Raw genomic sequence first — 25,416 nt, 5'->3', positions numbered from 1 at the left:
ATCGGGATCGTCGAAACGCCGGACGTCCTTGCTGGACTTGTTTTACCTTTCTCGAGCGCCTCGTGCATGGGATTTTGAGGATACTTTGGGCTATCTCGAGGTTGAGATTTTTCAATAGAAACCTGAGGAGATCACAGGCTTTCCCTGATCGAGGTCATTCTGGCGCAGCGTGTGGTAGTTTGTGATGGACTAGTTGAAGCATCCTACAGGGTTAAATCTTTCGGAAAGCCGTGCCCGTGGTTATGTAGCAAACTTGAAAACTTTATTTAGCATTCAGTTCTAGAAAACTTGAAATAAACTTAATTAAAATATGTCAATTGAGTGCGTAACCGTGATTATCTCTTTCGTGAGCTCATTCTGTGATCGAGGACACGATGGGGTTATGTCTGACGTAAATAAGGTTCAGGATCATTCATTTGATCGTTATTAATCACGTCCGATATGCGTAGATCATCCCCTCTTATTCTTGTAATCGTAAGTTGGCCAGGCCTATGCCCTGGATTTTCGGGCCAGGCCTGGGCGGGCGTGGAGGGGCCGGAGAGCTGAGGTATAATGCGGATAGCCCTGGCCATCTCAGGCCCGGCCCTGTCGGCCCACCCATGCCCGGCGCTAAAATCCAGGGCCTAGGCCCGATGGGCTTGCCCATGGGCCGGGCTTGGGCCTGAGTTTTGAGCCCACCAGCAGGGCCTGGATGGGCTTGGGCTTGGCATATTGGCATTTTAAGGAAAAGGCCCGGCCTACGGCCCTAAGCCCTAAGGGCTTTTCAGGGCTTTTTACTTGATGGGCAAGGCTTGGGCTTGAAAAGTAGGCCCGATGGTAGGGCCCGAGAGGGACTAGGCCTCAGTTTTCTGTCGTGGGCTTTTTTAGGCCCGACCCAAGCCCGGCCCGACCCGACCCATGGCCAGATATAAATGCGGACTACCAAAATATGCATCCAAACCTTACAGTAACTAGACGATGCCCCGCGCGTTGCTGCAGAAAACTTGTTAAAAAATATATGAATAAATGTTAGAAAACTAATAGTAATGCAAAAAACCATTATAAAAATGTCTTGCTTAATTACCTAAAAAATTCATGCATAAGGATATGTTTTACACGAAGAGATTAATAAAAAAATAACTTATAACTATATGCATGACTTATGACATGGAAAGAAAAATTGAATAGTGAGTTCTAACTATTTAAGAATAGAAGAGTTCTAACTATTTAAGAATAGAAGATATACGGCATAGAGTAGAGACACAATCATGACGACCTCGATACTCTGCAGATCCTTGTCGTTCTGCACCAGAGCTTTATTTTGCCGGTCCGGTCTGACCGCCCGAACCCGTCCAAACTGATAGTGCTTGACGATTCAATCTGTCTTATTTGAACCATCTCCTGCAATCGGGATAGCCAAGTGAACAGCTTCAGTCCCCGCTCCGACAGACCTCAAAATCGCCTTCATCTAGATCATATGCACCACGATCCAATCTAAGTACAACCTAGATCTTACAACATAACACCACGATCCAACCTACAACCTCAATCACAAAATATAGCTCACGATATCAATTAAATCATTGCTGAAAGTAGAAGAACGATATTTGTTTACAAGGTTCACCAAACAATCAACTACGTCCATATACTAAAGACATAGTACATCAACGACATGCCCGTCAAGGCCATCAGAGGCATGTCACAAGCGCCCAGACCGTCCCCTTTGTGGATCTTGTGTCTATCCTGCCAGCTTCGTCTAGTCTATTTTGGCGGTTACCCGCGCTATGACTCAAACAATGACCCTTTGCATACACCAAGTCGGCTGAAATGCGGAAATAAACATGATTCGCTGACACGGAACCGAGGAGCTTTGTGGACAAGTATTGAACCACCGGATAGCATTTCACTTGTTGAATTTGATTCCAGTGATGCTAAGCACAAGGTTTCTGCAAATATAATAATAATAAGCAAAAAGAAACATGTTGGGCCTACCCTTTGATGCCATCTCCCCAGAGGTTGAGACCGAAATTGAAGTGCAAGACTTGATTCAGCATCAGAGGGAATTTGTACAGAAGCTCATCCCGGACATGCTAGTCAATTCTGTGCACGGGGATGGCTGCACGTCGAGTGCACCACCACTCACAGCCTGGCATTTCCATGGGCGGACTGGCGCGCTGCCATGGAGCTTAATGTTAGACAGACAGATGCGGGAGAACGCCGAGTTTGGAATGCCCTTGATCAGCCCAGCCTCCTTGATGTTCTGCCCTTGAACATTCTTTATCATCAGGCTGTCCACGATTGGGAGCGCATTGTGGTTGTAGCGCTCATCAGGATGTCCTCCAACATCACCAGCAATCCTCAGACCATAACGGACATTGTCCAAGATCACGTCGGAGACGGTGATGTTTCGAATGAACCCTCCCCTGCCGGAGTTGGTCTTGATGTGAACACCAAACCCTGAGCTGTAGAAATTTAGATGCTCAGCGAGGACATTCTCCACACCACCTGAGGTCTCACTCCCGACAGAAAAGCCAGCAAAAGGGGAGGAGCCCGTGATCCGCCTAATGGTGATGTCTGAGCTGGGGCGGCCATAGGCTATGCCATATTCATCCCATCCACTCTTGATGGCGATCAGGTCATCTCCCGTCGAGATGTAGCAATCCTCAATGCACACGTTGCTGCTCGAATCTGTTCAGTTTGCAGCACAACTCCGGGTTCAGGATCAAGAGCTACATTTTAGCATGTATATATTGTCGGTGAGAAAGGAAAATAGCATTTGTACCTGGATCAATTCCATCAGTGTTGGGAGAGTCATGTGGAGCCAGTATAGTCAAATTTCTGATCACCACATTGCTGCACAAACAAAACAGATGATGTAGACATTTATGTCTCAGCTGGGACAATAATAAATGCAGAGCTGGACCACAAGTTTTGCTAGCAAGTAGCAACAACTAAAACAAACAAACTTTGGAGGCTACGTTAAAGTGCCAATCTTGTATGGTACTGTTTGGCAGCTTCTGTACCTTGGCTATATAGTTCACTACACTTCACTGTTTGCTCCAGTTTAATGCAGTAATATTATCAATTATATAACAGGCCAGGAACCTAGCCTGGAGTTTATGTGCAATTTGTGATGGTGCTAATAGAGACTGGAGCGGCGGTACAACCATGGATCCTTATCCTGCTAGTGCTATATAACTGCAGTACGGTTAAAAGCAAGCAAATTTGTCCCAAGTAAGCTAAAGCAATTGGACTGCAAGATGAAGGTGCACTGCAGCACCCAATTCTGAAAAACTGGCTAGTGGTCTTCCTCGTTGAATCCATAAGGAGCAAACATACAATTTGGGGATTTTAGTCCCGTTATGACAGGACAGGAACACAGGCTGGAGTTCATGTGCAATTTGCGATGGTGCAAATGGAGATGCTGTGCAATGGTGGATCCTTGTACTGCTATATATAACTGCAGTACTGTTGAAAGCAAGTTGTCCCGATTCCCAAATAAGGTAAGCCATTGCACTGCAAGATGAAGGTGCGCTGCAGAACCCAATTCTGCAAAACTGACTAGTGGTCTTCCTTGTCGAATCCACAAGGAGCAAACACAGAATTTGTGAATTTAGGTATAGAGAATTAAATGGATGTTCCCACCTGCAATAAACTGGATGGATGTTCCAAAATGGCGAATCCTGGAAAACCAAATTGGAGACAATAGCATTCGACGAGTCCATCAGCTCGAGCAGATGGGGTCTTGTGAAGGGCAATGTACCCTTCTTCCACATGTCCCACCACACACTACCTTGCCCATCGATGGTGCCATTCTCACCTGCACAAATAACAGTTCCAACCACGAAAACAATCATCATCTAGATGAAGGCAAGGGTAGATCTATATGAAGAAGGACATTCTACAGGTTTCCACAGTGGCATATTCTTGTAGCACGTGCTAATGCATGGCGTCACTAGCATGATGCCAAATTTAAACCTTGTTTACTTCAGTATAACAGGCTGAGACATTCTACGATAAACCCCATGGTGATGTCACTAGCCAAATCAAGTATGATAAATTTAATAATGCAGAATGAGAACCTGTAATGAAAACATCCTGAAGTCCATTGCCATGGATCAAACTGATGTATCTCTTGCCGGGCAGCTCGCGCCCTCTCCCGTATGAGGGCAGCGGGTCGATCAGCGGCCAGCTAGATGTGTCCTGCTAAAAAAAAGATTTCACAAAGATATCCAACTGTTTTTTACCTCTACATCACCCATAACTGGATGAGCTAGACATCGATAGAAGATGAGAAGACATAGGTCACATGTCAACTAAGAAATCGTCTCTCGCAAGTGGCAACACGGGAATATAACACTAACAGAGTGAAACATCAAGACCAATGTGTTGTTTTTCAACTCTAATAAACCACCCTGAGACATGGCAAACCATAAAGACCATGTTTTCCTGTTCTTTGAATTAAGCTAGAACCCAAGAGATCTGAAATCTGAACGAAACAATTTGTTATCTTATATAGTAATAGTAACAGAACAAGGAAACTGGAAGCTACTATTATGAATACTCTGCATTCTGCAATATTTGGTGAAGATCCGTTAATAGGCCACACGAACAATGGCGGTCGGGAGAGGGAAGCAGGAGGTGTGACCTGCGTAGCGCGGATAACGGCGCCGCGCGCGAGGAAGAGGGTCATGTGTGAGGTGAGGCTGAAGGGCCCCGTGAGCCACACCCCGGGCGGCACGTAGAGCAGCGCCCCGCCCCGCGCGCGTCGGCGCGCGATGCTGGCGACGGCGGCAGCGAACGCCGCCGTGTTGAGCGTGCGGCCGTCGCCTGCGCCGCCGAAGCTGGCAATGGACATCCAGGCCCCGCGCTTGGGCGGCGCCGGCGCCGCACCCGAGCACGTCTCCTGCGCCCCGGCGCCGCCCGCCGCCGACAGCACCGCGGCGATGGCCGCGGCCACGACCAGCAGGCACCGCCACTTTGGCGCCATGTATAGCATCTTGGATCGATCTCCTCGTCTTTGTAGAATAATATTGTATCTAGACTAGAGTAGAAGCTGAGGTGCACTCACCCAGCAAGGAGTGGATGCCAAGGCAGAAAGGGAAACCAAATCCGCCGGAAAAGTTGCCGCGGGCAATTTTCCGCGTGGATTCACGTGGAGGGTAATAAACTAATAACCGATCTATGGTTGCGACTTGCGAGATTGTATATGCTTGGCGGGGAGACAGACAAGGGGAAGAGTAGAGCGGAGAAGAAGGGGAAGGGGGATGGGGGACGGGGGTGGGAGTGGGAGCTCGCACGCGCATGTGCGTTGAGGGCAGTGACGACGCCGGCCGGTCCGGTGCGGAGACCGACATGCGTCGTGTATAGGGCGTATGTTTGTCGGCGTGGTGGATCGGCACCCCTCCCCTCTCCTCCCCTCCAAGATTTTTTTTGAGTTAAATGCAAGCGCGGTCCTAATTCTTTTCTGAAAGTGTCACTTGGGTCCTAATTCTTTCAAAATGCATATCTGAGTCCCATATCTTTTTAAGTTGTTCATCCGAGGTCCTAATCTCGTCTGACCGCCGCTGACCAGTGCCACATCGACACCAGAGGGCCCGGGCGGGGTAGCGACCGGTCGTGTATATTTGCAAAAAACACCTGTAACCCTAAATCACTTTCTATCGCGGTCCCTCTTCCTTTTCCCCACACCTCTCCATCTCCCTGTCCGGCGAAAACAGGGGATTGACGGCGGTGGCGGCGACGGCGACGCTAGGATGGCGCCACATCTACGGCGACCCGGAGATCCTCCTCCGCGATATGGTAACAGCTCCTAACCCTAATCCCAATCTCTCCCCTGTTAGGTGCTCGTAACCCTAATCAGTGACCGAATCCTTTGCAATCTAGGACCACAAGAGGAGCTTTTCAGTGTAGAAATCAATTATGATGGTTTTTTTGCGGATTTGGCATGTCAAAGTCATATGTTGATGGCAAAGATGCTGTGTTTGATGGATGTGAAGTAGGTACATGGTCTCCTCTCTGGCTCACTGATTTTATGCAACAATTAGGATACAGTGACCAATCGAACTTCACTTTGTATTGGTTGCTCCCTGGAAAAAATCTAGCTGATGGTCTCCGGATTGTGGACTGCGACACTGACACATTGCACATGACAGCAGTTGTTCCAAAATTTCAGTATTTTCAGTTGTTTGTGGACCATAAAGACATGACATTTGACAATGCAATTGATGACATTCATGTTAGTGGTACACCTGATCTTCCTGCTGTACTATGCCCTAAGTCTCCTCAGTTTAATACTGGAATTAGGGGCAGTCCTAGGTTTAAGGTCAAAGCTCAGAAAGGCAATCTGAACCAGTGTCATGGAGGTAGCAGCCATGTAGGCAGTAGCAGTGTTCCACCAATGGCACAAATTGTTGGTCATGAGCTCAGAAGAAGTAGGAGAAAGCTTGTGGTAGAAGAAGAAATTTGTAATGAAAAGGAAAGTGACAGTGATGACAGTGAGTGGGATTCGGACTGGGTTGACTCTGACAATGAAGTAGGTAAAGATGATGATGATCTTTATGAAGAATGGGTGGATGACAAGTTTGAGCAGAAGAAAAAGAAGAAATCCAAATTGGAGCAGGACAGTGACTATGAATCTGATGAGCTGCAAGAGTTGCAAGATTCAGAGCTTGAAGAGAGTGATTCAGCAGAAGAAGTGGAAGTAGTTGATGCTCAAGGAAGGAAAACAAGGAAGAAGAAAGTGAAGCTCAAAAGGTGGAGGCCAGAGAATATGAAGGAAGTGAATTTTCACATAGGCATGGTGTTCTTGACAGTGACAGAATTGAGGGCAGCAATTCAAGAGTACATTGTGAAACAAAGAGTGCAAATACAATACATTAAAAATGATAAGCAGAGGGTTAGGGCTGGCTGTGTTGGTGATTGTCCCTGGTTCTTATTTGCTGCACCTGATAGCAGGACAAATTCTTGGGTTGTGAAGAAGTATGTGGGAGAACATACATGTGAAAGAGAGTGGGCACTGAAGCAATTAACAGCAAAATATCTAGCTGCCAGGTATGTGGAGACATTCAGAGCAGATGAGAAGATGTCATTGCAGAACTTTGGAAGGCTAGTTCAGTTGGACTACAATATGCTTCCTACTAGAAGCAAGCTAGCAAGAGCAAGAAGATTTGCACTGAAGCTGATACACGGAGATGAACTGGAACAGTACAATATGCTTTGGGACTTTGCAGCTGAAGTTAGAAGGTCCAATCCTGGAAGTGTTTAACAAGTAAGTACTAACTACATCATCTAATTTCTCTAAAATGTAGCATCTAATTTCTCTAAAATGTAGCATCTCATTTTATTTGTTCCCACTGTAGATATATGCTTGATGCTAGAGAACTGCCCATTGTGACTGCGCTTAAGAAGATCAAGGACCAGTTAATGACTAGGTTTTATAGCAAAAATGTGGAAGCTGAGGAGATGTGTGGTTCTATTTGTCCCAAAATTAGAAAGAAATTGAACAAAAACATTGACATGTCCAACAACTGCACAGCTTTGCCTGCTGGGCAACATATCTTTCATGTGAAGGGCATGATTGGGGAATATGAGGTGAACATACAGAAGGAAGAGTGCTCATGTAGGGCCTGGCAGCTCTCTGGAATTCCATGCAGACATGGAGTGGCATGTTTAAGATATGAAAGAATTAAACCAGAGGCAGTTGTCAACAAGTGCTACAGCATTGATGCTTTCAAAGCAGCTTATGGCAAAGTCATAATGCCATGTAGTGATCCTAGGGTGTGGCCTAAAACTAATGGCCCTCCAATGGCACCACCCAAATATGAGAAGCAAGTTGGGAGGCCTGGGAAAAAAAGGAAGAAGAACCCACTAGAGGAAGAGAATGGTACTAGGATGAGTAGACATGGCATTGTGGGGCATTGTAGTGTGTGCCAGCAGCCAGGGCACAACAAAAGAAAATGCCCTGAACTTGGTAGGGGCCCAGGAGCAGCAGGAGCAAGAGATGCAGCAGCAGAAGGAGCAGGAGATGCAGCAGCTGGAGATGCAGCAGAACAGGCAGAGCCTGAACCTATTCGTATTATTCTTCCTGAAGAAGCAGAACCACTTCCAGCACTTCCAGCACCTAGCCAGAGAAAGAAAATGCCAGTAAAAAGGCCTACTTACAAGATGTTTTTTTTGCAAAGAACTGGAAAGGCGATGTTTTTCAAAATGTCTGCATTTTTCAAAATGTCTGCATTTACAGTGCAATTCCTGTTATGCAGAAAAAGTCATGCCCACAACTCTCAAGTAGAGCATCCAGTTTGGTTTCACCTTCAATGACTTATGATCTTGCTTCATCTACTGTCATGGAAATTCTGCAAGACCAAGTGAGTGTTGATTACTTTCTTCTACTGTGTATTTTCCTGATAATTACTAAGTGCTGCAAATGCTTCAATTGTAGGTGATAGCTACACAGCAATCACAAACATCATTGCCAGCTCCTCTACCAGATAGCCAGTTCCTTGCAACCTGTAGAGATGCTCTGCCCCCTCCAAGAGTGCAAACTACTTCAACACTGGGCTTGAAGAGAAGGAAGAAAGTGACAAAAACTAAGGAGAACAAAGCCCCATGAACTAAGAAGTGAAGAGCTACAAAGGTGGCACATTTTGGACATATTTTGGATAGAAGCAAACTTGGACATATTCTGGAAAGAAGCAGTGTAGGATGTTCTCTTATTTTGGTTAGGAAACAAGATGGTTTGTAATGAAACCTGATGTTGGGATGTGCCTTTGGGTTTCACACAAACCATGGATAAGAGTACTCCCATGGAAATGTAATGCTATTTCCTATAATCTATCTTTGAAACTACTTCTAAGTTCAATTACTGTTTATTTGTGTTCTCTAGAAGCAAACCATCTTTGAAAATGCTGGCACAGTACAGGAAAACAAACAAAATGCTGCCAAATTTTACTTCAAATTCATTACCACAGTACATGATCAAGATCTGGATAAATCAACAGTGCATACATCAACACTGGATACATCACTACCACATCACTTCTTAAAACCTACATACACCACTACTGCAATCAATACAACAAGTGCACTGAGAATACTCTTACAAATAAAAATAAGCTCATTCATCTTCTTCAGTACATCCGCATTCACCACAGTCTCAACAGTGCTCTGCATTGCTCCTGCACATTCCTCTTTCACTTCTATCTCTTCACTTGCAATGACACCAGCCGAATCAAAACTGCTCAATCCATGGCTGATGTACCCACCTCTCACCAAAAAATCAAAATAGTTGTCTGGTCCATCTTCCCAGTAATAATGTTGGCAAGGATTTGGTGGAATCTGACACAAAATGAGTAAGAAAATTTAACACAGGAACATGTCGAACACAGAAACATCAAATCGATTGGGCCACTTGTATAAAATCTTACATGATGATTGGGGCACTTGTAGAAAATCCTGCCAGGATTTGTCTCCGATTTTGACACAAGACGAATTGTAGACCGAATGCCGCAGCTAGGGCAAGGTACCAACGGCAGCATCCCCGCCGGCGGCTGCACCGAATGAGCTACTGTCCTTGGTGAAGATGCCAGCGGTGGATACGGCGCTGCCAAGGCCATGGATGCCCGCGATGGACCAACCATCTTCCTCCCGTGGCGCTTCACCGCAGAGGAGCTAGCGGCGGCGGACATGGCGCTGGGCGGCGGCGGAACGAGCGGCGGCGGGGTGGAGCAGACCAAGGGACGGGGGAATGGGAACGAGGCATTAATCAGGGGCCAAATTGCATATAAGCCCAACCGCCACGCGCGGGAAAACTCCCGCCCGGGCCCTCTGGTGTCGATGTGGCACTGGTCAGCGGCGGTCAGACGAGATTAGGACCTCGGATGAACAACTTAAAAAGATATGGGACTCAGATATGCATTTTGAAAGAATTAGGACCCAAGTGACACTTTCAGAAAAGAATTAGGACCGCGCTTGCATTTAACTCATTTTTTTTCTTCGCCCACGCAAAAAAAATCGCCTAATGCCAAACGGGCCGGCCCGGCACGGCACGGCCCATTGTCGTGTCATGCTGGTCCACGTGTCCGGGGTCCAGGCCCAAGCACGGCACGGGGGCTATACGGTCGGTCCGTCGGCACGTCAGGCCCGCCGGCTGCTAGGATTTTAATATTTTAGGCCATTATTTTGACCGATTTCGGTATGTTCGGCTATTATTTAGGCCGATTTTAACATATTGGACTATTTTTTGGGTTGATTTTGATCTATTGGGATTTTTTTATTTTATATATAAAAAAAATAAAAACAAAAAATAAAAAGGTAAACGGGTCGTGTCGGTCCGCGTGTCCAGCCACCAAGCCCAGGCACGACCCGAGGCGTGCTTCGTGCCAGGCCCGAGCACGATTAGTCCGAGCCGGGCCGGGCCCATGTCGTGCCAGGCACGCAGGCTGTCGGGGCGGCCCGGTTACACGACCCATTTGGCCAGACGTTCCTAGGATCCCAAATTTCATCGGTTATGATCAAAATTGACATCGGCAGACCTGGACCGAGCCCATCGCGCTGGAACGGCCGGGTGCGCCAGGGGAAAGAATTTGACGCGAAAACAAACTCGTCAGATTCCTCCCATGTGGACCCGTCAACGACTGTGTGTCGCCGAGAGCCTTCATCGTCCACATCGCACCGGCTCTCGCGCGGTTGGGTTTCCAAGGTACGGCGGTGCGGTGATGATGAGCCGCCGCACAACCCAGTTCTTTCCCGCCATGCGTACACATCATTTTTGTCCCTTTCCCCGCTATAAAAGTCGTGCCTCGCCGTCGATCGCCACACACTCGCCATCCATCCCAATCTCCCCATCTCCCTCGCCTCCATCGTCGAAAAACTCCGTGAGGCCATGGCGGAAATATTCCCCGACGATGGAGCGGGCGAGCGACGGCAAACGGCGTCGATCGCTGGTTTCTGCATGAGTGGGAGGCATGCCTTCTCGAGGAGGCCAACTACCCGACGCCGCCCGACATGCGCGTGTCGGGCTGATGGCGGCTGAGTGCTGCCGGCATCCCCGTGCCCCTGCAGCCCTCCCACGCGGAGCGCAATGCCGAGACCGTGCAGATCCGGAAGTCCTTGTCGGAAAACGTTTTCCAGCTAGAGAGGTACGCCCCCGACAACCAACCCCTGTGAACGGCGTATTTCCAGCGCCGCAACGCCGAGCAGCTCGCGTCCATCAACGACGCTCCGACGTCGAGGGGGCGCCACAACTCCGACACCGCCGTGAATGGTGGGCATCCCCGGGCGCACCCTCCACTCCACGCACATCGAGAGAGGCAACGAGCCACCGCTGGAGCACCCGGCGCCATCGTTCTCACGTCGGAGCGAGAGCTCGTGGCTGTCGCTGCGCATGACGGCGGCGGCGGCGTCGTCCTTTGACTCCCGCTCCTTAGGTGTGGCGACGCCGCTCGTCGACGTCAAGCCCGAGCCCCAGGAGCAGCCGTGCCGGCAACCTCGTCATAAACGAGGGCCAACGCGACCCTTCCCCTCCCTGCGGGCACCTTCGCATAGTCAATCCGAAGAAGGAGCCGACGACGCTCGTGGTCAAGCAGGAGCACATGGATATGGCCGCGGACGTCAAATGGTCGTGCGACGAGTACATGAGGGAGCGTCGCGCTCTTAAGGAAATCGTCGAGCGTCGCCGCGGCTACGACGAGGGTGGCATCATCATCCCCTCCGATAGCGACGAGGAGGTGACATCGCCGACCAAGCCCCTCCGCAGCGGCGACCTAGGGCAGGGCTGCAGCAAGGACGGCGACATAGAGGACAAGCCACCGATCCACGACGATGGAGACGACAGCGATGACTACACCGTCTTCTACAACCTCCTTGGCATGAAGTAGGCTCGGTGCAGCAACGGGGGCTTAGTTTTTTTAGGTTTTTATGTATGTTTTAAAATTTGTATAAATATGAATGAAGGCGCCTATATTTTGTTCGAAATTGAGTAACTTTCGTCGAGTGTGTGCCGAAGTGTGTCAAAGTTGAACCGAATTTTTGTTTGAAATCTGCGGCTGGGGGCGATCTTAGGGCGACGGCTCGGGGTGATCTTGGGTCGGCGGCTGAGAACCCAAGCCCCCTCCCCTACTACAAAAATATTACGGGTTAGCCCTGAGGAAGCGCTATTTCCCCTTGGGGGCCGAACAATTGGAGATGCTCTTAATCACGCGCTCCACTTGGCCGTTCACTCATTCCTTTGCACTTGTGTCACACTGTGCCACACGAATAGCCACCACGTACGGTGGGTCACGCCGACGTCGTGTCGTCACCCTGCTTTTTATTGCAACAGGAGAAACGATTGCCAATCCACATATCGAGACATTAATGTAAACATCATCTCTACACGAGTTGGTAACTTTCGTTCTACGTTTTTTCGTCTTTCCTTCCAACTTTGTTTGGTTTTTTTCGTTCGGTTTTTTCGTTCGGTTTTTTCGTCCCTCTTTTTATCATCATATATATAGTAATGTAATTATGTGAAAAAATCAATCAAGATTAATTTCTAATGAACTTTTAAAGACCTAATCTGAATTAATTAACCTTACCATAAGTCTCATAATCACATTAATTAATATTTTCATATATCATCAAATTATATTAATTAACATTCCGTTTCAGGTTTTTCCATCTCCCCTCCCACCTTTGCCTGATTTTTTCGCCCTTCCTCCCATCTCTTCTCTACTCCTAGAAAGCGGGACTTGGTAGCTTCCATTTTACGGTTTTTATTTCGTCCAGATTTTTTGTGTGTGTTTTCGTCTCACCTCCCACCACTAGCCCTTCATGTTAGTTTTTTCACCCTTCTAATAAAAAATTTCCTAAATTTTTTAAACTTTCCTATCTAGCCATGCTACAAATGTGCAAGAATCGATAGCATGGTACCAAACAATAAAATTCAATTTCATAAGAATTAATTCCAAACCGTAACTTTCCTAACGATGTTTAGGAGTATAGATTAATTTCCGATTTTCTACCAATCTTTTCCCTACACATGACAGAACGAATCTCCACACCAATCCTTTCTCATTTGTTCTCTACTCCTAAAGGGGGCAGTTGGTAGCCGGCGTTCACCGGTCTTTGTCGTCCATCGTCCCACCACTGCTTGGCTTTTTTCGTCTCCCACCTTTACGTAACGTTACTTCGTGCCTAAACCTGAGAACGGTTTCATACTTGAACCATACCCATACATTTATTTCTCAAAACCATACTTGAATCATACCCATTTAACATCATTTTCAGCTCAACCAAAACTAAACCCACTATTTTTTTCACCCAAACCAATTTAAACCCAATACATGACCGTGGGTTTAAACCCAATACATAACTATGGATTTGCTTCAATGTACATATAATTGCACAAATTGACATGTTAAGAAGCAAATGAGATAGAAAAAGCATACGTACATCTAAAACAGTCTTGAAACAAAATTATCCTTGAGATATAGTCAGTATACAGCAAGAGGCAAAAAAATACCCACGGCTAGAAAGCTCACTCACAAGTGTATTAAAACCAAATTGCTTAGCCAAAGCACAAGCAAACACTTCCGATTTTCATGTGGTATTTTCCCATAATACATAATTACATGGTGCATTATAGCATGCATGCGGATCAAAGATACTCGTTATCGATCGTCGTTGGTTATTGCACATAACCAATGCCTAGAAACCGATTTGGACCCATAGTTCATAACCGCTAATAACCAAACTGTTTAAACCCATAACCAACTATAACCAAATTGGTTTCTCCACATACCCAAACCAAAACCAAACTAAAAAAAGCTCAGTCCAATAAAACCTGAACCAATCAAAACCAAAGTAAGAACCGAACCAATACACCCGGTTTTTTAATAACCATTCTCAGGTACCCCTCTCCACCCCACCCTCCCACCCGCCACACCGATCGAATCCAACATCCCACCGATTTTTATCCATCGAACCGAAGAAAACCCAAATAAAAAGCGTTGCCCCGGTGAAACCCTAGCTCTAGGGCCACACGGAACTCCCTTTCCCATCCTCCCAAGAGCAACCTCCCTCTGCCCCCCCCCCCCCCCCCGCCACCACCCTCCATCGATACATGTGGCCATGGCGGGCCAAAGCTACTGGAGTGCACAGCGTGGAGGATTCTGCCGCCGCCGTTGATCCCCAGAGACGCCTCCACCCACGTTCTTCCCCTGTGCTACCATCGCCACGTGGCCATGGCAGGCCAAAGCTGCTCGAGATGTGCAGCGTGGAGGATCCCGCCGCCGCCGCTGATCCCCAGAGATGCCTCCACCCATGTTCTTCCCCGTGCTACCAATGCTAAGGAAACGAGCCGCCGTAGCACCATGCATCTGGTGCCGGTCCGACCGGCTGGGCCCCGACAGTCGCACTACCTCCTCCTGCACCATTCCCGGCGACGAATCCGGTTGTTCTCTTCTGTGGCATCGCCCTGGCTCGATCTCTGGTCGCCGTCCTCCGCCGCGTCGATCGCCTTCCACCGCGTCTCCCTACCTCTGTGACCACACCCTTCGCTAACGCACTGGCATTCTAGAGCCACCATATGAGCACACTCTGCTTGGTCCTCTTGACATGTTGGCCTTGATCAATACGTGGATACTGCTGGAATTTTGTCCAATTATTTGGGCCAACCCAATATATAATTCCTAATAAATCCTAGAGGCCCACGTAGCCCATTTGTGCAAGGCAAGAGGTGGAAATGTTTAGTCCCACATTGCTAGTTTAGTGGGAGTTGGACCTCCTTATAAGGGAGGATGTTTCCACACATGTATGAGCTTGAGAACAAGAGAGACATACACGCGCGCTCCTCCTCCTCCGCCGCCCGCCTCGCCTCGTCACGACGCGTCGCGGGTTGCGGGAATGAGCCGAGCCAAACTAAAATTTTGCCATGCACGACTGGTATACGAAAGTCCACTCGGAGAAGCTTAACGTGTTTGCTAGTGGATATTGAAAGCGAACGATGTAGTTTCATCGCTGCAGTTCTCTTCGGCTCCCGTTGCTGGTCTCTCGCCTCCTTCTCCTGTTCTTCCCCATAAGGTTTTTGGGGAGCGCTCAGCGCGACTACTGGCTTCCATCACGGACACCGATGATTTCTTCCCAGACGACGACTACTTCCCCGACGTCGACCACCTCTCTGGTAACATGGCCAACGACAACGCCAACACCAATCCTGCTGCTGCTGCAACTCAGTACGTACTCATGTTCTTCTTCTTTTAGTTTCTACCGCAACTTTTTGCTATAGTATCTCTTCTAGATATGTTCCATGTCTGCTCATCACTTCATATGATACCTTGTCTATATGGAACGGTTACACATATGTTCTTTTCTAGATCATATGTGCACATGTCTTTTGTCATTTCATCTCTATATTGCATGCCTTCTTCCGTCTTAGTTATGATGGTTATGTTTATTCTAGCTTTTCTTTTTAATAAAATCCTTTGGTAAATTGCTCATATTTCCAACAATCCAAAAACCTTATTATAGGCAATTTACCCCGAGTGGTTTTGTTGCCTCCATGAGACCTCCTATGTTTGAGGGTGTTCACTAGAAGAGATGGCGCGTGAGAGCTGTTCTATGGTTTCAAACCATGAGCTCCTATGATGCCACTCTTGGCAAACCTGAAGGAGATCACGATGCTCAACAGGAGCTAGCTTTTCAGAAAATGGATACCTTGTTTAAGGCTGCTCTCTTGAGCGTTCTTGGTGAGAACATAGTTGATGCTTATGCGTCAATTGATAATGGAAAATATATGTGGGATGCACTCGAGACCAAGTTTGGGGTCTCGGATGCTGGCACTGAGATGTACATCATGGAACAATTCTATGACTACAGGATGACTGAAGAGCGCTCCGTGGTTGAGCAAGCTCACGAAATACAGTCATTTGCAAGAGAACTTGAGCACTTCAATTGCATGTTACCAGACAAGTTTGTTGCCGGAGGTATCATCACTAAACTTCCTCCTTCGTGGAGGAACTTTGCTACCTTACTGAAGCATAAGAGACAGGAGTTTTCCGTTTTGGATCTCATAGGTACTCTTGATGTGGAAGAAAAGGCGAGAGCAAAAGACACACATGCTCGAGCTATTGAGGGAGGTTCTAGTGCCAATCTGGTACAGAAGAAAAACTTCCAGCCCCACAATTTCAAGAACAAGGGCAAGTTTGATGGTAAAGCAAAGTTCGATGGGAAGAACAAGGCTGTACAGAACACCAACTTCAAGAATAAGAATGACAAGAAGAAAGGTGTTTGTCATGTGTGTGGAGATCCTGATCATTGGGCACCTAACTGTCCTAATCGTTATGACAAGCGTCAACATGGAAAAGGCGGCAAGTGTGCTAATGTTGTCATTGCTGACACTGACGTGGAGGATGTTGGGTATGGTATATTACCCACTATTCTTTCAGTATGTCATTTTCCTGATTGGTTGATTGACACGGGTGCTAATGTGCATATATGCGGTGATATTTCCATGTTTTCATCTTATCAGTCCGCAGGGACTTCCACCGTTCTGATGGGCAACGATTCACGTGCTCCTGTTCGTGGTGTTGGCATGGTCGATCTGAAGTTTACTTCAGGAAAGATCGTGCGGCTGAAGAACGTGCATTATGTCCCCTCCGTGAATAAAAATCTTGTTAGCGGATCTCTTTTGTGTAGAGATGGCTACAAGCTTGTCTTTGAGTCTAATAAATCTGTAATATCCAAGTATGGAACTTTTGTTGGTAAAGGCTACGAGTCAGGAGGCCTGTTCCGTTTATCCTTGGCAGACGTTTGCAATCAAGTTGTTAATCATGTTTACAACAATAGTGAATCAAATGTGTGGCATTCACGTCTTTGTCATGTTAATTTTGGTTGCATGTCACGACTAGTCAAATTGAACTTAATCCCTAGCTTTAACACAGTCAAGGGATCTAAGTGTCAAGTTTGTGTGCAAGCCAAACAACCTCGTAAGTCTCATACGACTGCCGAAACGAGAAATCTTGCACCACTAGAGCTCATACATTCAGATCTATGTGAAATGAATGGCATTTTGACAAAAGGTGGAAAGAAATATTTCATGACACTAATTGATGACTCCACTAGATACTGCCAAGTGTATCTTCTGTAGTCTAAGGATGAGGCTTTGAACTTTTTTAAGATCTATAAAGCTGAAGCAGAAAACCAACTTGATCGAAAGATCAACAGGCTTAGGTCCGATCGTGGTGGAGAGTATTTCTCAAATGAATTTGATTATTTCTGTGTGGAACATGGTATAATCCATGAGAGGACGCCTCCATATTCACCTCAATCAAATGGGATAGCCGAAAGAAAGAACCGTACTCTAACTGATTTGGTTAACGCCATGTTAGACACATCGGGTCTCTCCAAGGCATGGTGGGGGGAGGCGATATTGACTGCATGTCATGTCCTGAATCGAGTTCCCAAAAAGAACAAAGAGATAACTCCATTCGAGGAATGGGAAAATAAAAGGTTAAAACTCTCTTATCTACGAACCTGGGGTTGTTTGGCGAAAGTCAATGTGCCAATCCAAAGAAGCGCAAGCTAGGACCAAAAACTGTGGATTGTGTTTTTCTGGGATATGCGTTTCATAGCATTGGATATAGATTCTTGGTTGTAAAATCTGAGGTATCTGACATGCATGTCGGTACAATCATGGAGTCAAATGATGCGACTTTCTTCGAAGGTATCTTTCCCATGAAGGATATAGCTACCTCATCTAATCAGGAGATGCCTAATTCATCAAACCATGAATTAGTCACAATTACTGAACCTATCATTTCGATGGAACACTTTGAAAATATTGTGGAGGAGAACAATGAAGTTCCTACCAGGAGCAAGAGACAAAGGACTCCAAAGTCCTTTGGTGATGTTTTTCTTTTGTATCTCATAGATGACACTCCCAGTTCTATTTCAGAGGCCTATGCGTCTGAAGATGTTGACTACTGGAAGGAAGCAGTCCGTAGTGAGATGGATTCCATCTTGTCAAATGAAACTTGGGACATCACTGATCGTCCTTATGGGTGCAAACCTATAGGATGCAAATGGGTATTCAAGAAGAAGCTTAGGCCTGATGGTACTATCGAAAAGTACAAGGCAGGGCTCGTGGCTAAGGGTTATACCCAAAAGGAAGGTGAAGACTTCTTTGATACTTACTCACCCATGGCTCGACTGACCACTATTCGAGTACTACTATCACTAGCCGCCTCACATGGTCTTCTCGTTCATCAAATGGATGTTAAGACTGCTTTCCTAAATGGAGAGTTGGATGAGGAAATTTACATGGAACAACCAGATGGGTTTGTAGTAGATGGTCAGGAAGGAAAGGTATGCAAGTTGCTGAAATATTTATATGGACTTAAGAAAGCACCCAAGCAGTGGCATGAGAAGTTTGAAAGAACTCTCACAACTGCAGGCTTTGTTGTAAACGAAGCTGATAAATGTGTGTACTATCGCCATGGTGGGGGCGAGGGAGTTATCCTTTGCTTGTATGTTGATGACATACTGATTTTTGGAACAAATCTGAATGTTATTAAAGAGGTCAAGGATTTTCTATCTCACTGTTTTGAGATGAAGGATTTAGGAGTGTCTGATGTCATTCTGAACATCAAGTTGTTAAGAGACGAAGATGGTGGGATTACGTTGCTTCAATCTCACTATGTGGAAAAGATCTTGAGTCACTTTGGGTATAGTGACTGCAAGTCCTCTCCCACACCATATGATGCGAGCGTGCTGCTTCAAAAGAATCGAAGAATTGCTAGAGACCAATTGAAATATTCTCATATTATTGGCTCACTTATGTACTTAGACAGTGCTACAAGACCTGACATCTCTTTTGTTGTTAGCAAACTGAGTCGGTTTGTCCCAAAACTAGGAGATGTGCATTGGAAAGCTCTAGAGAGAGTTTTGCATTATTTGAAAGGCACTGTAAATTATGGAATTCACTATACTGGACACCCAAAGGTGCTTGAAGGGTATAGTGATTCAAACTGGATCTCTGATGCTGATGAGATAAAGGCCACGAGCGGATATGTATTCACTCATGGAGGTGGCGCTGTTTCTTGGAAGTCTTGCAAGAAAACGATCTTAACAAGGTCAACAATGGAAGCAGAACTCACAACACTAGATACAGCTACGGTTGAAGCATATTGGCTTCGTCGGCTCTTGAGTGACTTGCCGGTTGTCGAGAAACCTGTACCGGGTATCCTTATGAACTGCGACAATCAAATTGTGATCACGAAAGTGAGCAACTCAAAGGATAACATGAAGTCATCAAGACACATTTAGAGAAGGTTAAAATCTGTCAGGAAAATGAGAAACTACCGAGTTATTGCATTGGATTATATCCAAACATCTAAAAATCTGGCAGATCCTTTTACAAAGGGTCTATCATGTAATGTGATAGAAAATGCATCGAGGGAGATGGGTATGAGACCCACAATTTGAGTTGTTCACAGTGGTAACCTATTCTTTGTGATCGGAGATCCCGTGAATTAGATGTGGAAGAAAAGTTGTTGGTCAACTCAGAGGAAAGTATCCTTATCATTAATAATACCACTCCATGAAGATGCAATACTTTCCTAAACTGCATGGCAGGTTGATATGCATCTTAATATGTTCTAAGTGGCTTATTGAAGAAGAGATGTTATCCTGCAGAACATCTTTTGAAGAACATACCTATATGAGTCTGATTGTTAACGTCGCAATCTATGAGAGTAGGGTACTCTCTAGTAAACTCATGAAAGGTCTCGGAGTATGACGCATAAGCTCCACCCGCGGGGAAGTCCCACGGTAGCCTAGTATCGATCAAACCTCTTGAATCTAGTTTCGCAGAAAACTTGCAGTTCAAGGCATAGTCCACTGAGTTGCTTACTAGTGTAGCATAGAGTTCTAGGTGGAAGTTCAACTTAACAGTCTCCACTGCAGTATCGGTATATAAAATAGTGTTTTGGAACCAAAGGCAAATTTTGTGCGCCTCTCGGATCTGGTGGGGGATTGCTAGAATTTTGTCGAATTATTTGGGCCAACCCAATATATAATTCCTAATAAATCCTAGAGGCCCATGCAACCCATTTGTGCAAGGCAAGAGGTGGAAATGTTTAGTCCCGAATTGCTAGTTTAGTGGGAGTTGGACCTCCTTATAAGGGAGGATGTTTCCACACATGTATGAGTTGGAGAACAGGAGAGACATACACGCGCGCTCCTCCTCCTCAGTCGCCCGCCTCGCCTCGCCTCGACGCGCCGCGGGTTGCGGGAATGAGCCGAGCCAAACTAAATTTTTGCCATGCACGACTGGTATACGAAAGTCCACTCGGAGAAGCTAAACGTGTTTGCTAGTGGATATTGAAAGCGATCGCTGCAGTTTCAGCGCTGCAGTCTGTTTGTTTCATATCCCGTCGTTCTCTTCGGCTCCCGTTGTTGGTCTCTCGCCTCCTTCTCCTGCGCCTATAAAAGAGAGGTCGCTCTTTAGAATTGTGCATCAGAAGTTCCTCTCGCCACCGGTTCCTTTCTCTGTGCTGCTGCTACGTTCTTCCTTATCCCGTCTTGCGGCGTGCACCGTTCGTCGGGATAGTAGGCCTCCGAAACTCTGTCTCTTCGAGTCCTGTACGGGAGAAGGGCGATAAGGTTTTTGGGGAGTGCTCAGCGCGACTACTGGCTTCCATCATGGACACCGACGATTTCTTCCTGGAGGACGACTACTTCCCCGACGTCGACCACCTCTCTGGTAACATGGCCAACGACAACGCCAACACCAATCCTGCTGCTGCTGCAACTCAATACGTACTCATGTTCTTCTTCTTTCAGTTTCTACTGCAACTTTTTTCTATATTATCTCTTCTAGATATGTTCCGTGTCTGCTCATCACTTCATATGATACCTTGTCTATATAGAACGGTTACACATATGTTCTTTTCTAGATCATATGTGCACATGTCTTTTGTCATTTCATCTCTATATTGCATGCCTTCTTCCGTCTTAGTTATGATGGTTATGTTTATTCTAGCTTTTCTTTTAATAAAATCCTTTAGTAAATTTCTCATATTTCCAACAAATACCACACCGAGGCCAAAGTTTGCAAGGTATGCAACAACTGCACTCGATAATAAAAAGCATAAGATGATGTTTATGTTAGAGCATGAAGCTATAATACACATCCAACTTTTACCGAGCATATTACGTGTTAAGCGAAGTACATTATCTCGCGTGTGTGTGATGTGCAAATGTTGGAATTAGAACTTTCTTAGAAAAAATCAGAGGAGTTGTATTAATTATTTATCAAGTACATCGTATTTTATAGCAGATTAATTAGGCCTTTCCTAGCAACTCTAACCATAAAGATGTTGGATGTCTTGCTTGATACTCGTGTTGCAGTTTGTTCTGACCCCTTGTGGAACTACAAAAATTCTTTACTCTTTATACACAAATTCGTCTCGACATATCCAGGGCCCAGAAGGATTACGATGTGTGTTGGAGTAGCTGAAACCTATGGGGCCTCCCCATTTATGTCGAAGAGAATGGCAAGTCAATCTAATTTCTTGCCACATCGATCTCCAAGTTTTTGATTCAGTTCTTCATATAAAATTAAGCGATTCGATAAATTTGATGAAGTTTGGCCATGGTTATGCACTTACCTATGGGGGCTTCGAGTCTATTATGATTAATGTGGCATGCATGTCACTTCAGGCAAGGCATGTGTGAATGACATTGACAATGTGGAATACTTGAATGCATATATAGGGAGCACACTGGATGCATTGAGGTCATTTATTGAAACAAATCCCACAAAGAATTATTATTTTTAGAAAATGAGGCTTAGCCCCGGCCTCTGCATCGAAAGATGCATACGACCATATATTAAAACAAGCTCAAGTCTTAACCGAGTACATCTGGTTCAAAAATCTGGAAAAAAGGAATAAAAAGAGATACAAGATGCCAAATGCGTCCAAAACTGGCGCTGACAATATATCTAGATGCCTAAACACCTATCTGATTAATGTGACGCCATCCAAACCGGTTGAAGATACCCTGAGCTACCATCTCCCAACGGACACACCCAGTAACCATAGGCTCCCTGGCGTCCACATGGGCGAGTAATGACCACGTACGGATCAGTGCGCTAACCCTGAAGATGACCTGCAAGAAGTTAAAGTCATATCGGCGGTTAAAAATTATGTCATTCCTGCAGTTCCAAACGGCCCACAATAATGCACACACTCCCACACGAATACATTTAGTAGTTAAAGTATCAACCCCCTGTAGCCACATCCCAAACAACATGTTTATGCTATTAGGATGAGGGATATTGAAAGCAATGTGCAACGAGCGCCAAACCAACTTTGCCACATGACAATCTAGAAAGAGGTGCTGAATACTTTCATTATTAGGACAGAAACTGCATCGAGGATGCCCATTCCAATTCCTCTTGGCAAGATTGTCCTTTGTTAAGATAACTCCTTTGTGGACGAATCACATGAAGATCTTAATTCTAAGAGGCACTTTGATCTTCCAAATATGAGCGGATTTTGGAATAGGCGTAGAATCTATGAGATGCAAATACATAGATTTTACCGAGAAAACTCCATTCGTAGTCAGCTTCCACTGAATACGATCGGGTCTGTCAGAAAGGTTGATGTCCATCAACCTTCTAACAAGATGCAGCCAACTAATCCATCTGTCAGCAAGTAAAGACCTATGAAAATGAATATTTACAGGTGTCTCGCGCAATATTGAAGCAACAGACGCTTGTCGACGTTGCGCAATATGATACAGCTGTGGATATTGAATGGCTAAAGGCGTCTCCCCTAACCAAGTATCTTCCCAGAATCTAGTCAATTCACCATCTCCTATGATGAACCTGGTTCTGTGAAAGAAAGCGGTCTTCACCCGCATCAAACCCTTCCAGAAAGGAGAGTCTGTAGGACGTGCTGTAACCTGAGACAAGGTTTTGCTTTGTAAGTACTTATTCGTCAGAATCTGTACCCACATACCTTCAGACCCGCCCGGATAATCTAAACATCCATCTGCTGAGTAGACATCTATTCTTGGTCTCTAAATTTTCAATTCCTAAGCCCCATTGCTCCTTAGGTCGACAAATGATATCCCATCTAGTAAGCCTATATTTTGTCTTAACCTCATCGCTTTGCCAGAAGAACCGTGACCAATAGAAATCCAGTCTTTTCCGCACCCCAATAGGTACTTCAAAAAAGGATAAAAGAAACATAGGCATGCTTGTTAGTACAGAGTTAACAAGAACTAGCCTCCCACCATACGATAGAAGCTTGCCTTTCGAGCAGCTCAACTTTTTTTTAAAACGATCCTCAATGCATTTCCATTCCTTATTTGAGAGTTTGCGATAGTGAATGGGAATCCCTAAATAAGTAAAAGGTAAATTCCCGCTTGGACAACCAAACAATTGATTGTACGTGTGTTGTGCAGTTTTGGCCCTACCAAAACAGAACAATTCACTTTTATTGAAATTAATTTTCAGTCCGGATAACCGCTCAAAAAGGCAAAGGATAAGCTTCAGGTTTCTGGCTTTAACCAAATCATGTTCCATAAAAAGAATCGTATCGTCGGCATATTGTAGAATAGAGACACCCCATCCACAAGATGTGGGACAAGTCCCCCTACGAGGTCTTTCTCGTTAGCTCGTTTAATCAAGAGAGCCAACATGTCAGCAACAATGTTAAATAAGATAGGAGACATCGGGTCCCCCTGCCTAAGACCCTTCAGTGTCTGAAAAAAGTGACCAACATCATCATTCACCTTAATCCCAACACTGCCTTTCTTAATAAAACAATCAACATGCTTTCGCCAAAGCTCGTCAAAACCCTTCATGCGTAGGGTTTGCTGCAGAAAGGACCAATTAACTTTGTCATATGCCTTTTCAAAATCCACTTTGAAGATCACACCATCTAGTTTCTTCGAATGAATTTCGTGCAATGTTTCATGCAAGACAACAACCCCTTCTAAGATATTCCGCCCAGGCATGAAAGGTGTTTGCGTAGATTGCACGACAGAATGTGCCATCGTAGTTAGTCTATCAGTTCCCACCTTCGTGAAAATCTTGAAGCTAACATTTAGCAAACAAATGGGACGAAATTGCTCAATACGTGTCGCCCCCTCTTTCTTTGGCAACAACGTAATGGTACCAAAATTCAAATGAAAGAGTTGTAAGTGACCATCATACAGATCCTGAAACATAGCCATGAGATCATTCTTAATGATGTGCCAACATTTCTTGTAAAACTCAGCCGGAAACCCATCTGGCCCCGGAGCTTTACCATTCTTCATGTCGCCAATCGCCTGTAGCACCTCTTTCTGTGTGAATGGGGCGGATAAAAACTCATTATCGGCCTCTCCAACTTGAGGAATATCCGCAACTTGATGCTCATCCATAATCACATGACTAGGATCAGACGCACCAAATAGGTTTTTATAGTAGTTGGAGATGTACAATTTTAGGTTCTCATGACCGTCTATTGTACCCTCATCTTGCTCTAACTGCAGAATCCGCTTTTTCCTATGTTTGCCATTCGCGATCAAATGAAAGAATTTAGTGTTGTTATCCCCGAGTACTAGAGCCCTCACTTTGGCTCGGGAGGCCCATTTCAATTCCTCCTCTCTCAGGAGTACTCGAAGGCGGTGTTCAGCCTCATTCTTCAATGAACGCTCGTTCGCATCCAGAAGAATAGTCTCAGCTTTTCGGTCCAGAGTATCTATAAATTGGATAAGCCTATCCTGCTCATCCTTATACATCCCGGAAGCATTTTTTGCCCAGCCACGGAGGTATTGCCTAAGATGACGTATTTTGTGCTGCCATCGGTCAACGTTTGATGACCCACCTGACACCTTATTCCATTCCCTAGCAATGACATCCATGAACCCCTCCCTTGAGAACCAACTTAGCTCAAAGGAGAATCCATGTTTGTTACCCACATAGCTTGCATTACCAGAGTCCAATAATAGTGGTGTGTGGTCAGAAATCGTTCTTTGAAGCGCATGCACCGTTACCAGAGAAAATTTCTGTTCCCACTCCGTGCTAGAGAGAACCCTGTCCAACTTTTCATAACTTGGGTTAGGTAGGGAATTTGCCCAGGTAAATTTCCTACAAGAGAGTTCTAACTCCAGTAAATTTAGGCTTTCAATGATAGTATTAAACATAAAAGGACATCAGCCATCAAAACTATCATTATTCTTTTCATCAGCCCGCCTGATGATGTTGAAATCACCCCCTACCAAAACAGGTAATTTGTCATCACAAATCCTAACTAAATCAGCGAGGAATTCAGATTTAAATTCAGGTTGAGCAGCCCCATACACAACTATAAGAGCCCATTGGAAACCATCTCTCTTGGATGTAATTCTGAATTTAACAGCAAAATCTCCGAACACCACTTCATTGACGTGAAGGGCATCACAACG

General features: G+C 45.6%; 1 protein-coding gene across 3 annotated transcripts; it reads right to left on the bottom strand.

Annotated features, from left to right (window-relative positions):
* Positions 1–1,427: 1,427 nt before the first annotated feature.
* On the bottom strand, positions 1,428–5,355 carry LOC123443896 (probable polygalacturonase). 3 transcript variants are annotated; one of them, XR_006630874.1, is made up of 6 exons: positions 4,628–5,355; positions 4,062–4,182; positions 3,625–3,799; positions 2,762–2,832; positions 1,972–2,667; positions 1,428–1,516 (listed from the first exon to the last, which is right to left on the bottom strand). XR_006630874.1 is itself a non-coding variant. In XM_045120445.1 (6 exons), exons 1-6 carry the CDS (start codon positions 4,976–4,978, stop codon positions 1,668–1,670), a joined length of 1,377 nt encoding a protein of 458 aa, XP_044976380.1. In that variant the 5' UTR covers positions 4,979–5,355; the 3' UTR covers positions 1,551–1,667. The 3 variants fall into 3 exon arrangements, 2 of the variants coding, with proteins under 2 accessions (XP_044976380.1, XP_044976377.1); XM_045120445.1 differs by lacking the exon at positions 1,428–1,516 and adding an exon at positions 1,551–1,781 and having other exon boundaries at positions 2,123–2,667; XM_045120442.1 differs by lacking the exon at positions 1,428–1,516 and having other exon boundaries at positions 1,551–2,667.
* Between the last annotated feature and the right edge of the window lie 20,061 nt (positions 5,356–25,416).

This window comes from Hordeum vulgare, chromosome 3H (genome assembly GCF_904849725.1).
Source record: "Hordeum vulgare subsp. vulgare chromosome 3H, MorexV3_pseudomolecules_assembly, whole genome shotgun sequence".
Classification (NCBI taxonomy): Eukaryota; Viridiplantae; Streptophyta; class Magnoliopsida; order Poales; family Poaceae; genus Hordeum; species Hordeum vulgare.
The sequence above is the reverse complement of the archived record's forward strand: the minus strand, read 5'-3'. Positions and strand labels throughout refer to the sequence as shown.

Bases quoted from the DNA above. Each gene is read 5' to 3' on its own strand.
- LOC123443896 (XM_045120445.1), bottom strand. From the start codon at position 4,978: ATGCTATACATGGCGCCAAAGTGGCGGTGCCTGCTGGTCGTGGCCGCG. The intron at 4,183-4,627 runs GTCACACCTCCT...TTTTTTTAGCAG, and splicing joins CCGTTATCCGCGCTACGCAG to GACACATCTAGCTGGCCGCT. The intron at 2,668-2,761 runs GTACAAATGCTA...CAAACTGAACAG, and splicing joins CACTGATGGAATTGATCCAG to ATTCGAGCAGCAACGTGTGC.